The sequence below is a fragment of the Dicentrarchus labrax genome, unplaced genomic scaffold, assembly GCF_905237075.1.
Source record: "Dicentrarchus labrax unplaced genomic scaffold, dlabrax2021, whole genome shotgun sequence".
Taxonomy (NCBI): domain Eukaryota; kingdom Metazoa; phylum Chordata; class Actinopteri; family Moronidae; genus Dicentrarchus; species Dicentrarchus labrax.
Genome location: NW_026136708.1, coordinates 13,746,143 through 13,761,789, shown reverse-complemented (window position 1 = coordinate 13,761,789; position 15,647 = coordinate 13,746,143). Strand labels below are relative to the sequence as shown.

At 38.3% G+C, this 15,647-nt stretch overlaps 1 protein-coding gene across 5 annotated transcripts in view; it reads right to left on the bottom strand.

Moving 5' to 3' along the window:
• Positions 1–15,647, bottom strand: part of ryr3 (ryanodine receptor 3) — a 111,578-nt gene that overhangs the window by 38,351 nt on the left and 57,580 nt on the right. For all 5 annotated transcript variants that reach the window (XM_051409995.1, XM_051409997.1, XM_051409996.1 and 2 more), the window contains 9 exons: positions 15,108–15,308; positions 12,142–12,244; positions 11,616–11,750; positions 7,160–7,433; positions 6,855–6,969; positions 4,170–4,302; positions 2,403–2,506; positions 1,694–1,829; positions 1,032–1,215 (listed from right to left, as the gene is read on the bottom strand). In XM_051409995.1, coding sequence (XP_051265955.1) covers positions 1,032–1,215; positions 1,694–1,829; positions 2,403–2,506; positions 4,170–4,302; positions 6,855–6,969; positions 7,160–7,433; positions 11,616–11,750; positions 12,142–12,244; positions 15,108–15,308 — 1,385 coding nt within the window. The remainder of the gene's footprint in view (positions 1–1,031; positions 1,216–1,693; positions 1,830–2,402; positions 2,507–4,169; positions 4,303–6,854; positions 6,970–7,159; positions 7,434–11,615; positions 11,751–12,141; positions 12,245–15,107; positions 15,309–15,647) is intronic.

Sequence of the window (15,647 nt, the reverse complement as noted above, 5' to 3'; positions counted from 1 at the left end):
AGCGACAAGTGCTGCTGTGTGTGTGTGTGTGTGTGTGCGCGCATGTGTATGCGTGTGTGTGTGTGTGTGTGCAGGAGCTCAGCCCCGCATGCAGCGTTGTTTCACTGCTCTGAGGCGAGACAGAGAGCCGTGTGTAATCTGCACAAAAAGATGTACAGATGAGGCAAATAAACATTCTGCAGAATACAGCAGCAACAAAGCAACAAACACTGCAGGACAGTTTCAAAGGGAGAGAAGAATTCCTTCCAGACAGTTACAAGAACAAGAGAAATTACAGAGAGGCTTTGTTGGGCTATTTTATAGCCTATTTAGTTATTTAGTATACTCAAATAAAACATTAAGGAACAGCTTGGATGCAGGCATTTTTTTTTATTATTGCAATGCAGAGATATTCACCTGTATTATTAAGGAAAATACAGGTATTGGATCAGGAATAGATATCAGCAGATACTCAATATTACAGGGGAAACACTTGATCGGGAAATATTGAATCGGTATAGAGAATTGTGGAATTTCACTGGTATTGTTTTGACTACTAAATTTCTGGTATTGTGACATCCCTAATGAGTAGATGTGCTTTTAATAAGTTTGTTGAACGTTTTCTGTGCTAAAACCATACCGGGCAAACTATAAAAATATGAAAAGGGGAACATCATAAAAACAGTGCTGTTTTTGGTAGAAAAACTGTTAGTGAAAGCAATTCAACCAGATGATAAAATATAACATTTAAACTGAGAGCAGCAAACTCTTTTTCTTTAAAGTTCCTTTGTGCAGACTTACACAAAAAGGGTAAACTTCGATCTCTTGTGTATTAACTAAGAATAATGCTGGTTTAGCAGAGCTCAGAGACAACCTAATTAAATATAACAATTCACCACAGAGACAAAGATAATGAGAGACTTTATCACTAGTGACTGCATTCAAGCCACTTACTGGGTATTTAGTGTCTCATGGTGATCTAAATGCTGATTCACAGGCTTTTCAACCCTGACGAGCACTAAATAATGTAAGAAACTGCGGAGGATTCCTACCCGGTAGTGACTACAGCAGGGGCTTTGGGCAGGTCCAGGGCAGGATCCTCAGAGATCTTGATGGCCTCCTTCATGGCAGCCAGCAGACCCTGGCCTCCCTCTCCTCTCAGGGCGGGGCCGAAACACTCTGGACGTCTGATCAGCAGCTTCACCACCACGTTGGCATTTTCCTCCACACTCTCACCTGGTATAGAAATATGGACAGGATTTGATCCCTTAAAAGGCCAGGTCAGAGTCAGCGAGTCTCCTGGAAGTTGTGATTATTCCTAAAGGATTATTTCATTTTTTTATCCAGGGAAAGCTGACTAACACTTCCACTTGGGCTCTTCTTAACTCTTGGGCATTTGACAGTAGTTAGGGGTGGGGAGGGTTAGGGTTGATGGAGGGAGGAAAGCTTTGCTTGCTTTCCTGCAAGATTCTGAGATTTTTACTAATCTTGTTTTATTTGTTTACCTGTAACTTCAATAAAATTAAAAAATAATCCTTGTCTCATCTTTAGAGTCATATTGCTGCCATTTACAACACATTGCCACCAGCAGTTGTTGATTACTGCTGTCACAGTCACATGAAGGAAATGTGATACAAATAAAATATGGACCTGCAGAGCAACATTACTCTAGTAAGTGTCACAAGTCATGAGCTCAGTAGGGAAGTCGACATACCATTGCAGAAGACGACGAACCTCAGGAAGGACAGGTAACGCTCTCCCTCTATGGGGTTCCAGCCGAGGTCTGGGTAACCCTTAGCAACCAGCATGGCACAACTCTGAAGACCACAGCCTGCAAGGTATGTCACCACCTACAGTACACACACATAGACACACACAATTCGATTTCACTCCTGGGTATTATGATAGCACACTCTGTCTTTTTGACTGTCAGTGTCAGTTGCAGTGACAGCTTGAAAGCATTTGCTGAGCTAGCTTATTCAAACAACATAAAATCGTGCTCCATTTTTCACTGAGAAAACTTGGGTGGCATGAGGTTTTTATTTCTCTCTGACTTACTTTCACCACAAGTGAGCAGTGAGGAGTATTAATAAGAAATTATCTCAGCTGTTAATAATGCAAAGGAATCTGCTGATTGTTTTGTTCTTCAGTGTGTTTCTGAACTTAATTCTAATATCAAAGAAAATACTGATTATCATTTGAAAATTATAATACCACAAAGACTAATCTTGCTGTCCCACTACATATGCAAATTGACTAAACGGTTCTTTCAGTGCACTTAACCTATATATCACTAACACCTGTATGTGGTTCTCCCATCATCACAGCATGGTCATTTTAATTTGATTAAAATTAACCATTTTACAGTGCTTGAAATAGTATTTAACACCTGCAACAACTGAAAGTGTGCTAAAATAACAAACCTTCTCCAGATCGGGCTCCTCCAGGGCCAGAGCCAGGCCATTGTTGTCCATCACTGAAGATGCTGCAACATCAAGTGGAGTGGAGCCCCGCATAGCTTCAGAGGCTACACACACACACACACACACACACACACACACACACACACACACACACACACACACACACACACACACACACACACACACACACACACACACACACACACAATGTGTTACCAGCAATGCTAACTTTAAATTAGTTTCATACCTAAACAACAGGGGGCAGTCTATCTACATGCTGTTCTGATATTCTCTATTCTCTCTCTTGCAGTTCAGAGGAGCAGGTAGTATTTAAAGGATAATGGAAGTCAACATCTGACCTTTAAAGAAAGACGAGTTATAACATGTTAATAACATACTGACTTTTTTAAACACTTCAGATATCCATTGGTAAAGGAAAGCAAAATATTTTGTCATAATAATATTATCTCCGACAGATTCACAAAGCACTTTGCTTTTTAGAAAATAAGAAAATTACTTTATTGCTATATTACTTATCTGACACTCAACTAGAGTAGCAAACATGATGAAAATGTTCTGCAACCATGATCAAAATATACTAGAGTGTAGATGAAATGCTTAATGCTTTTAATGGATATCTGCGTTTCCTATCTACTATACTGATCATTAGTATTGTAATCTATGCAAAACAGTCACGGTAATACTCTGATGTTGTGCAGATACATTATTCAAGTTAATGAATCCTCTGCAACTCAATGTGCAGAAACACTGCCTGCCTACATAAACACTTACATTCCCACTGGGCACATAATCAGAACATAATAAATGAATAATTGTGTACACTGTTGCCGGGGAATTTTGATAAAAAAAATATATATCAGTAATTGGTTTATAATTGTAACTATGTCCTTCATGCAGGGTAACTTATCACGCCTGAAATGAACAAACATTTATCAACAGAAAACACAAGGCACGTCTCCAAGCACCTTCACATTAACGTATGTGATTTATGAGGACGCAAATATCACGTTTCATGTTAGGTATAACAAACTGGTGGTGTGTTTGCATTCGTCTGTCTTCTCCACACTTTGTGAACCTTTCCTATTTCACAGGCAGGAGCTTTAGTTAACAGCAGCAGCAGCAGCAGCAGCAGCAGCAGCAGCAGCAGCAGCAGCAGCAGCAGCAGCAACCAGAGCCCAGTGACTCATCAGTCCTGCCCTGCATGCCTAAATAACCCTCGTCCCTCATTTTCCTGCCTTCTTCACTGCCATTCTTCTTTCTCTATCAGTTGCCTCCCTCTCTGCCCCTCTCTCTCTCAAACTGATACCCTGGCATAATGTGGGCAGTAAGTTTGTGTCACACTTCAATTAGCTGAAGAACTCCTCCAGCAAGCGACATTATTGGTTCCATTGAAAATTCTGCATAACTTTGGGAGCAGTAAAAGGCCAATTTTTCAGTTCCTACAGTACGGTAAATACTCACAGAAATTAAATATGTCAGGGAAACCTCTTAATATTTTTCTCTTCTGCTATAACCTCTAACTTTCCTCCATCGTCTCATCTTCCCTGTCTGGAAATCTTTCATCATTTTATTCAGTAGTTTCTGCTTATCCTTAATATTTACCACTTTCCATACATTTTTAAACATCTGTCTTCCTCTCCCAGAATGATATACACTAACAGGAACAGAAATGAATGCTGTATGGCAACTGTCAGTCAATAATAAGAGAGTAGACGGTGTCATTTTATGAAGTCTACCACTACTTACCCAGCCCCACACTGCTGTTCTCCAGCAGGTAGCTCAGGTGGTCGAACATGGCTTTCTGGTTCTGACGGCTAATACGACAGAAATAGCACAAGAAACGACAACAGCTGGCCACCATCTTGGGGAAGGCGATCTCCTGTGGATAAAAATGAAATGAATACATTTTTATTTTTATTTAAAAAGAAAGGGTGGACATGGGCAACATTATACTTACTAACATTATATAGGAAAAGTCTTTCAATTACATTTGTTATGGGTTATATCTTATAGGAACATATATGTAACACATTCTTTCCAGTATTTTACATATTGATAATAGTGTAGTCTTACGGTGAAGGCTCATTTTTACATACAGTTTATTTTATTGGCAATAGGGTTTTGCTGCAGCCATTTCTGTATGATGGCTTTCTTGGACAACATTTTAAACAAATATTCATTCTAAGCTATGAGTTTGTCTGGGATTTTCCAAGTATAGTGTGACAAAAGAGCAACTTCTATTCCAGATGATTGTCATCCTTTTTCTTTAGCAATCTCTTAACAATATGACAGAATGAAAGGGCAAGCCCAAAATTATTATAATGGTCAGTCATTTTTTGGGCACACTGCCCCAAGCAATCATCATGTTTTTGAATATATTGAATACATTTCAGTTACAAAAAAATCATATTATGTTCTTCCAACAGAACCATCTCCAAGTATTTGAATAGGCAGCATTAGCCTGGCTTTCACATACATCATTCCAGTTACATTCAGATATCTCCAGGCCTGATTCTTTCTCCGCACACAGCAGTATAGTTTTTGGAGTTGAGGACGGTCAGGTTTTAATGTGAATATTCTCCAAAATATTCTGTATGAGCCAAACTGACATTGTTAGGCGAGACAAGAAACCATTTTTGAGGACAATACATAACCTTTCCCCAAAAGGCAGTTTCCCCAGTTGCAGCAGCTCCGGCGGATTCTAATCTATTTTGATATGTCTGGAGGATTTTGAGCTTTATATGTTTGGCTCTGATAAAAGCTTAAAGTGTAGTCAATAAATAAAATGTATTTTCTGTTCACAACAGAAACAACTGGAAAAAACATTCAGTCTTCAAGCCATTTTGTTATAATGGTGTTACTTCTGTGGGGTCATTCTGAGCATAAATCTTTTTGTCCACACTGGAGACGAAAGTAAATTGCCAGAGGAGGTAAATCCTCACCATACCTCCGGCAAATTACATTCAGTAAATATGTAGAGATATATGTTTATTATCTTCTGTAACTGTTCAACTTTAAATCCTGCTGACACTTCTAAAAGGAGATTCATGGTTGTTTTTGACAGCTAAACCAAATTTTCCTTTTTAAATTGGTGCCTTGTGAAAGGTTACTCAGTACTAATTCTACATGGGTGGTAATGTTGTGCATGAATAGGAATCAACATTTTATTTAAGTCTGGGTTGAAAAATTTGAAAACCTATACTTAAACGTTTTATTTCACAGTGTATTCACATTATGCCATAATTATATACTAAAGAATTCTTCATTTTGTGAGTAGAAAATCAATTATCAGACTAAATCATTGTTTGATAGTATACCACACAATGACTGAGCCAACATTTGAGATAATCAAGGAGTAAACCTGATAAAACACTTACAAGCTGTGGTACTGTCGCTTTATATGGCCACAGTTAGTGAAGGACACATATCAAGTGGCAGTGAACTAGTCTGGAGTCAGATGTGAAGGCCTGAATGTTTCTCTGAGGTCTTTATGTCTGAGGTTCAATTCATGCTTGGCACCAGCCACGGCATTAAATCACAACCATCTCTTCAAGCTTCTGTCAGCACTGCCCAAAAAGGACCGGCCTGAGAGGCCTCCCTCTCACCCTTCTCTTGCCTCTGCCCTCCCAGGCCTAGTTTACTCCTCTGCCCTCTCCATTACCCTTGTGGGTTTTCTGGGTATTAGGTTGTTGATCTTGGCTTACCTCACCTACTTAGGGGTTAAATTTGTTTTCCCTGGATCAGTATACAACCTATGCATAAAAAACCCTCTATCATGGCTTTTTAATTAAACAGCCCCAGGTATAAAACTCTGGATTTAAATAAAAACTAAACTTTTTGTATATTTTCACTCACATCTAAAGAATAGTTAAGATTAAGCAAATGTGTTTATAATGGATTTCAAAGAGAGCGGTTTGTTTGAAATGTATATATTTTTTCCCAATCAGTGATGTTTAGTACTGCACATCCCACCCTGATATTTCTGGGGGCATCAGATTTTACTAAGTTGAGAGGAAGACCCTTTTGAGAAAAATTATGGTTGTGACACAAATTGTAACTAGGTTCCTCTGTTCCAAATGCAGGTTAAAGGTGCCCTGTAGAGCTTCTTGTATTCAACCAAAAGTTGTTTATTTTCAATGTTATTCAACAAAATGTGTTGAATGTATTATAAAAATAAATAAATATTTTTTAAAACTTTTATATCATTTACATCCATGTTTACTTGCTAGCAGTCTTCTTCCCTGTATTTGAGGCAAACAAACAAATAAAATCTGCTGATGACAACTGTCAAAAGCTCCAGAACAAGCATGTAAGTGGACCTTGAATTGAGATGGTTTGTGGCACTGAGTTGTACTGACCTCAGCTAATAGAGCTAATAATACAGTCCTATTGAGTCTCAAAATGTCAATAACTGGTCACACGCCTTCATACCTGCGACTTGTCTCCTCCCAGCACATTGACCATGACCTCCATGACAGTCTCGTGCATTCCAAGCACTCTCATCAGATTGGGATGTTGGTAAAAAACCTTGTTGTTCATGATATCGCTGGGAACACAAGGAAGGTGATTTGTGAAGGTCATGATACATTAAAACTTTTTGAGGAAATATACAGCATATCTTAAATACTGTCCAGATAGTGGAAATGTATCTAAGCAAGTAACAATGGACAATGAGGAACAACTGTATAATAATTATTAGCTAGATGTCAGTGCAATTATTGAGACAAATTTCTTACCCAAGCCCATCAATCATAAGTTTTTCCTCCTCCTTGCCCATGCGGACAGAGAGCAGAGACCTAATCTGACCCAGAGATGCCAACAGGTTAATAGCATCCTGCACTGAGGCGGCACTGATGGTGTAGGATTTCTTCATGGCCCGGAGCAGCTCTCCGATGCCGTCATACTGCCTCCTTAGCAGGCTGAACATCACTCTGACCAGCTGTGGGTCCTGGATGTGAGACTCCTGAGCCCAGCTGGTTATGGTCTGGGAGATCAGCTCCTTCAGGTTAGCTGGAGAAGTTCACCACACAGTAAATATTGGTACTGAGGTAGTAAAACCTTCCTCCACCCACAAAGCAAAACGTACTAATTTTCAACCTGGATGCTATTTTCCCATGTTTTTGAGTCCAAGTGACTAATGGGGACAACAATTTATGAAATTGGTCCAGTATTGAGCGAGAGGGTTGCAGCCAGCAGACGTGAAACTGGCTGCGACGTAATCCATATGGGCAATTGTGCAGTGTCGATGTACGTCTAATAAAGTACTTGCTTTTGCTACTGATTGATTAAGCCTGCAATAACTGACTGACAGGGGTAGTAGAAATAAGTTATAAACAATATCATTATATCATCACTACCTATGCTGATTTGTTATTTATTTATGCATCCAGCAGTTACAGATGTTTCAAACATTATCATTCATTTGACGTAAGTCTCTACCAAGTCCAGAGAGAAATCTCTGGCTCTTTAGCTGTTTAAGTGGAGCATTTAGCAGCTAAAGTGCCAGAGATTTCCCTATGTTCTATGTTCACGAGCTAGTTAATATTATTATGCATTATGACTTTAACTGTTACCTTAGAATGGAGTTTGGAAATACTGACTTGGAAAGTTGTTGAATGCTTTTTTAAAAACAATGTAGGCAGATGAAGCAGCTGCATCCTGACATTTTAAACAAACTGGAACTAATTGGAGACAGCACACAGTACATCTAGTCAATTGTTCTCTGTACCTCTGCCCTTACACTGTCTTATAATATCGTTCTGTGCCAAAAATGTGCCATATTTATAACAGGTGTACTGTGGTATAGGCAGAATAAATGCTTTTGGGCTTGCAGTCCTATTGCGTTGATGTTTACTGTATACGTCAAGGATCTGTGGCTGGGTTATTTTATCCTATGCATGAATCAAGGGAAAACACAGATACACCCAAATACACATACATAAGGAAAACCACATATTTCAGAGGACTATAAAAAGGGTATGTGGAACAACAGACTCTCTTTCCAAAACCAGCATGTACCAATTAGAATGCAAAGTCTAGCAACCAGATTAATTTTTGATATGAAAACCAAATGCTGAGGCACGCTCACACTGTATAAGCACCATGTGCTGCATCAGGAATGTCATTTTACATTTTTAAACAATGGTTTACAGTATTTTAGCTCATTCCTAATACGAAAACAATACTGTTATATTATTTTATCCCACTGTTTAGTGACACTGCCAACACAAGTCTATGTATGAATTTAATTTGTAGTATTTAGTATTATTTTAAATTGTATTGTATTGTATAACTGCTGTATTTTTCTTTTGGCTATTGCAGTTTATAAGTGCCAACATAAATACTTTATGGGCAATGAATTTGGTTAGGTCTGATATATACAGAAGTTTTGCAGTCCTTTGATTTAGTATATGTGTATTCTGTTAACTGGTTTAGAAGTGAAAAGTAACTGTTTCTATGTAGGAACAACTGAAGTCATAATTCATCTGGCACTCTCAGCATTAAGTTTAAAACATCATACAAGCATTTGCTGCTAGTGGATGATTTGATCAGAAGCCATAGTGAAGCTTGTTGGCTGTCAGAGGCACTGTGATTATTATGTTTATATTTTTACATTTAAGGCATTTACCAAACAATCTGAAATGATGTGTGTAATGTGCTCAAAAGGTATGTATTTTGTATAATCAGCAAGAATCCAGCAGACAACTAAGCAAAAAGTGCTACTTCAAAAATAGAGTCAAGGTGAAAATGAATGCTCCTATTTTCATAAGATCAAGATCAGATATACATCTATAAGGTGGGTTGTGCTGCTACTTTTGTAATTTGATACATACATAAGGTTTACCTTACCATAAACCTTATGCATTTATATACACTGATGATGTTGGCATTTATATAGTAAATGAGGGGATGTTTGCAGATCAACTATCAGTGTATTCTAAAGTAATTTCTAACTGGCTTGATGCCTTAAGTCTGGGAATGCAGTTTGTCATTGGATATGATGTGATATGTGACTATAAAGCATGAATACAGTAAATTAATAAACAGACAAATCCAGTAAGTATCCTGTCCAATACTAGACAAGGTGTCTCAGTTGAGCATGTATACATATCAAACTGTGATGTTGCATGTAAAATATGAGTCTGTAAATCTCAGGCACTCTACCTACATTCACTATTTGTGTATTTGTGTTAACTATGCAGTGCTAATTATTTTTATTCTTCCCTTGTATCCGCCTTAACCCAACGATGCAAAACACAATCATCCTAAACTGCCCTGCCACATAAAATCTCGATAGCACAAACAATATTCACTCATGAGTTGAGCAAACCTTGACTCTAAATGTTTGGATTCAAAGATAACCATTGATTTTTTAAAAACAAAATGCAGTTCCTAAAATATCTTATACTCTCAACTCGTTTCTTCCTGTAGTAAATTGACTTATAAAAGGTTGGGCTATAATTAACTATTGTTTGTCCTTCAAACGTTTCACCCCAGAGGGGAGTACCTTGGAAGGAAATGCCTGAAATTGTTTCCAAAGACTGTTGAGAAATAGTTGTGGGCTGTGTTCCCCAGGCACCTCAAAAAGGTTTTTCATTAAACAGGAATAATGTGGCTGTAACCTCATGTATTTCATGCAGATTCATAGTAGAGCACAAAATACAATATAAATAGATGGATGACAAACTGTAACTGTTACGGTAAAAGTAGTGTAAAAGGGGGTAAAGTCTGGGTGATCCTTTGTACCTTATTTTAAGGTCTCATCCAACTTTAATCTTACAGACAAGCAACAATAAAATGACTACAGAGAAACTCAGTGACCTGTAGTGATAAATGTAGAAGCTGTAGCCAAACGCTGCACCTCTCCAAATGATAACATTATTATTCCAGAGCTATCGCTGAACTTTGAGTGTTTAAGTCAAACACCCCAACATCTGTAGCAAACAAAGGGGCCGTTTCAAGCAGAATCCTAATGAGAGACGAGACAGATACAAAGAGAGAGAGGAAGCCAGCTGCCCTGAAGGTGAATGTCTCACAGATTCACATCTGCTCTGCATCCTCTCAAACAGTAGATCACATGGGAGCCATCAAAAACACAGCAAACTACCCTGTCTGCAAACTAATCTGCAAATGACCACAAACACAGACACATGGTGTCATTTATAAAAATGTTTAACTTTTTTCAGCTCAGAGTTTTAAAATATTTAAATTTTAATAATTTTTCTACAACGAATTTAAACTAATTAAAACCATCTTTATAGGTCAAGATGTAGTCACAGTGTATCTGAAGTAGATGTGGAATTATAATAGCTTTTATGTAATGGTATAAATGAAATGCACAATTTTATCTTGCAACAGTGTACTTCGACATCCCACAAAGCTTCATCTTGTGAACTGTATTGAGAATATCTTGGTTATTTTTCTAGATTAAGGAATGAGTCATAATAAGTCCGTTTTGATGAAATGGATGGAAATCATCACCTTTTTTTTCTTTTTCGTAATACTGAATGATGAAATTGTAGTACAAATTTTAATTCAAAAGCCTTCCAAAAAGTGCACTTACTGATTTTGTGTGCTTTGAATATACAAGAAAATACATAATACTAAATGTACAGATTAGACATGAATATAACATTTACATGTTTAAAACGTGACAAGATGATGGACTGGAAGAGGAGCAGCTTGTTTCCTCACCCATCATTTAACACACCTACTTCAATGCAATCTTAATATGATGTAGAAAAGGTAGTGCAGGTCTATCAAAATCATCTTGAATCACATCATCTGTCCACTTATGAAGCTTTTCAATAATGCAGGCAAGGTGTGGGAGGCTGCAGTAAGGCATTAAAATTTATAGCAGGGAGTCTTGCAGTGGCTGTCCATTAGTCTTGTATTATTTGAAACAGAACATAGCCATGCTTTCAGCAATGGGCAGCAGAGAAGAATATTGAAAGTACTGACCCCAAGTTGAAGCAAAGAAATTTTTATACTAGTAGCCGGGCAGTGTCTTATGTTCTGTATCATTTATGATAGATAAATCTGTACCTATTCGCCATTTCAAGGTTTTTCAATACCAATGTTTTTTTTTAATGAATTAAAGTTAATCTGTTTCTGCATCTGATCTGGGTTTTTTTTTTAAGAATCAATGAGATTATAAGTGCTTTTTCCTTTTTGCTGTTTAAAGTTACTTACTGGGGGCAGCCTGTTCCTTCTCTGTGGGTTCCTCCTCTGTCTTCTGAGGAGGACCTTTGATTTTGTAGAGTAAGGCAAGGAGACGGCCTTTTATCGAAGTGTCTTGCTCTTCCTCTTCTTCCTCCACGGGAATTCCTGCAAGGGGAAACACATTTCTGACACTCAGAATTTCAACATTTTGCATCAAGTGCTCAGATGTGCACCGTGTTACTCTCCTTCAAGTTCAAATATGTTAAAAAGGGCATGGTGTAGTATGTTAAGACACAACTATTTCTGCGTTGTATTATTTCTTATATCAGATCAGGCCAAGGTCAATGACTGGTAGCCTCTGTTTCACAAGTGGCATATGACAAGTGCTTGTGATTTTACAATCACACCCCAACAACCACTGCTTTGTTTTATTTAGTCAAAGGTCAAGAAGAATCTATTTGTATAAAAAATACCTTCAACAAGCCTGAAGTATGAACATCTATGAACCAAAATCAACAATATGTGTAAAAGAACTGAGGGAGAAGTTGGACTCTACCACAGTGCAGTCGCAATTCTTCATGGAAGGAGTTGAGTTCTTCCTGGATCTCCTCGGGACAGGGGCAGTCCTCCCCTGCACTGAAATTCAATAGGATGTTAATCTGCAGGAAACAGACAAATAGAACAATAAGGTTAGAAGAGCAGAGAGTGGGGAAGGGAATATAAAAAATTGTTTTAGAGAAATAAGCACACAGGGGAAAGAAGAATGTGAAAGAATTAATAAAAAGAGGATTGGCATACAGAGAGGATAGCACCATTATTATTCTGAGTCACATTCAACAACAGAATTAGTCTCTTGCAGTGAGTGCTCACATGGGCTTTTTAGATAGTATCTGTCTGATCAATGCAGAGAAATAGTCTGGAGCATTTTACAGCCAGTTTAGTGACAAGTAAAAATTAAAAAACATTTCAAGTATTTTTTGCTTAGACATAAAATTGCTTTAATGATGAATTACCCTAAATAGTTATACATCTGCTGTGCTTGCTGCATGTCATAAGCTAACTATATAACAAACTAAATATACATGAGATGCTTCCTCGGGCAAAGCAAATGCAGAGTCCAGTTTAGGCGATTCTGATGTCTATTTTTGGCAGGGCTTTTTAATAAACCATGGGAGGAACATACAGCGATCTTGGAGAATGTTGCCTACAGTATACACCTGCTGCTGACCACTACACTACTCATTTCTCAGGGATCAGAGTTTAGCTGTAAGGCTGTGTTTATTTACATGGCTTTTGCAGCACAGAGGAAGTGCATTTAAGCATTCTGAAAAGAGAAAGCTTTGCAGTCGTGCAGATCTAAACTTTTGGCTCACTGCTGTCTTATATGCAAGAACTCTACTCGGCGCAAAAGCTAGTGCTCTGTACACGAACATAAAAGAAAACGACTGAAAGGACTTTCTGTCTACTGGGCAGGAAGAATAATGTTGTACCTCTCTCTGCCTCTCTACTTTGGCTCTGAGACACACTGAAAGAGAAACTGATGTTAAATGGAGCCTCATTAGGGACAAGGATCTGAGCCCCTGGCACTTCAGTATGCTGACGCAGTTATTACACAGTGAGCTGAAAGACACTGAAAGCATGTGATGTAAGGACAGCACAACTAAGATCCATGAACATGCTTTAGTTTGTGTTACAGTGAGCCACTAAGCAGCACGATCGAATACTAAATCACAGGGTGTCAAAAAATGCTTTAACTGCTATTATCTACACTTTTTATATTTTAAACCAGAAACACAGAGTTTTTAAAAAGGTGATCAGAGGAATCCATTTATTTTGAAAATCTTAACACTTAAATTATAATATGAATGCGAGTTGGTCCAACCATTCCCATATCTCTAGTATTTACAGTACATACATGTGACTATAGTTGCACGATATCCACCAATATTAGCTTATTCATCACAATAACGAGTCAATCCCAATTTTTGGTCCTAATGAAGAGTAGCTGTTACCAGAGTAACAAATGTGGACCCAAATAAACAATAACAGTTACACAGTCCGGTCTGTCCCCAGACTGACCATTGCTCTGCTGGCAATGAAACCTGAGTCTGACCTCTCAAAAGTTAAAAAGGCCGATTGCTTCAACATGTGTTGTGAGAGCAAATAAACCCTCAGGAGGGTATTTTGGTCTGAAAGGTTCAGATAGCACAGACTGCTGGTTTGATTTAGGTTTCCTAGTAGCATCTATGCTCTCTTCAAACAGGTGTTTTTATAAATTTAGCAGATTTGACTTTCCGTTTTTATACTTGTTTGAGCTTTATTATTCTGTTTTTTTTAACAACCTGCACTGAACCTTACAAACAATCTCAAGGCTAACCTATAAGCTAGTGGATTGATGCGGTTTCTAAAGTTCACAATGCATCCTAAGCTATGAACTTACTTTCAATTCTAAGAAGCTAAATACAGTATAATGTAAATTCTCCCTTTGGGACTAATAATAATTTTCTGCTCGTAAATGCCAACCATTTAACTTTCAGTGCACAGACTCACTCCAACTTCAATTTAGCCTAACATATGGCCCAATTTACCCGTTGGGAATACCAGCTGAAATTACAGTTAGGAAACATTCGATAGCTAAAAGGCTCTCAGAGAACTCCAAAAGCCTGCGCTCCAGTCTCTGCGTCACACTCCGTTCCAGTCAAGCTCATTGATTTTTTTGCACCCCAAGGCTCAATTGATCATTCTGGGGTTTTGTTCCAATATAATACCTTAAACAACCTTGAACATAAATTACATCTCAAACAGGATGTAAACAATTTCTCATTCGCTGTTTGGTCCATTGCAGCAGAGATCTGCACCAGGTACGGTACGGGTAAAAAAAAAAAAAAACGCAGGCAGGCAGTGGGTTAGAATGAAAATGTGTTATTTTTTGTAAAGAAATTAGAAATGAAAATGACTGTGCAGTCTTTAACGTTTACCTCAGCTAAATATCAGCACCAAGATTTTCTTTTATTGTGAAAGCTGCAAGCTTGCACATCCTCTGAGGAAAATGCAGTTGTAGCAGGAGCACAGGTGCTGCGCAAGTTAACAGAAACCTTTCCAATAACACAACTCTAAGACCGCCAAACCGCTGTAAAGTTTGTATGTCGAAACATATCAACCTGTGTGTGGAGAGTGATTCAGCGAACTGACACAGTGCTTAATTGACATCAGTGCCCAGCTGATTGTTTGGAAGCAGCAGCAGCATAGTGAGTAGCAACAGTTGGTGACTAATTCAGCTTAAAGGTTAATTATGATTTTTCTACATGTAACATTTATAATTGCACAAGTTAAAATATGACTGTGTGTGTAGCATGCGCCACGGGTCGGATCGCAGGTCTTATATTAACGGGTCGGGTCGGGATTTGACTTGGGGATAATTGTGGGTAACAGGTTGGTTCTGGTTCTGAGCTCTGCGGGTGTGGGAGGATGCAGGTTTGCAAAACTGGACCCATGCAGGACTCATGCATCGTAGTATTGTACCTGCTCATGTGGGGGAGAACGGAACTCTTTAGTCTTCTTGGCAGTGACGGCAGCGGACATGTTGAGTGCCAGCATCAGCTCATTGTAGCGGAACTTCTGGTTGAACTGCAGCTTGGACACAAAGCTGTCTGAGAAGGAGACGATGGCTTCGATGCGGTGCTTCAGCTCACAGTCACAGAAGTAGTGCAGCAGCTCACACATCTAAAAAGAATGAAGAATTCAAAGATATAATTTAACATGAATGAATATTTAGTGTACATTTAGAGGTAAAGGTTTCCCTTTCTGTCTGTGTCTGTATTGTCTGATGTGGTTTTTGACTAAGATCATTTTTATATCAACTGATTGAATGTGTTTTGTTACTTAGAAAGAGAGAAACCTCCGATATAATTGCCATTTCCAAGAGATTATCTGCCTCCATCACCATAATGCAAAGATTAAAGCCATGTTTGAGTGTTAACAGTATTCTGGACTTTTTGTCATTGACAGGAATATTAATATTCAACCACTGCCTTCTTTAGCAAACATGCAGTCACTTCCCAG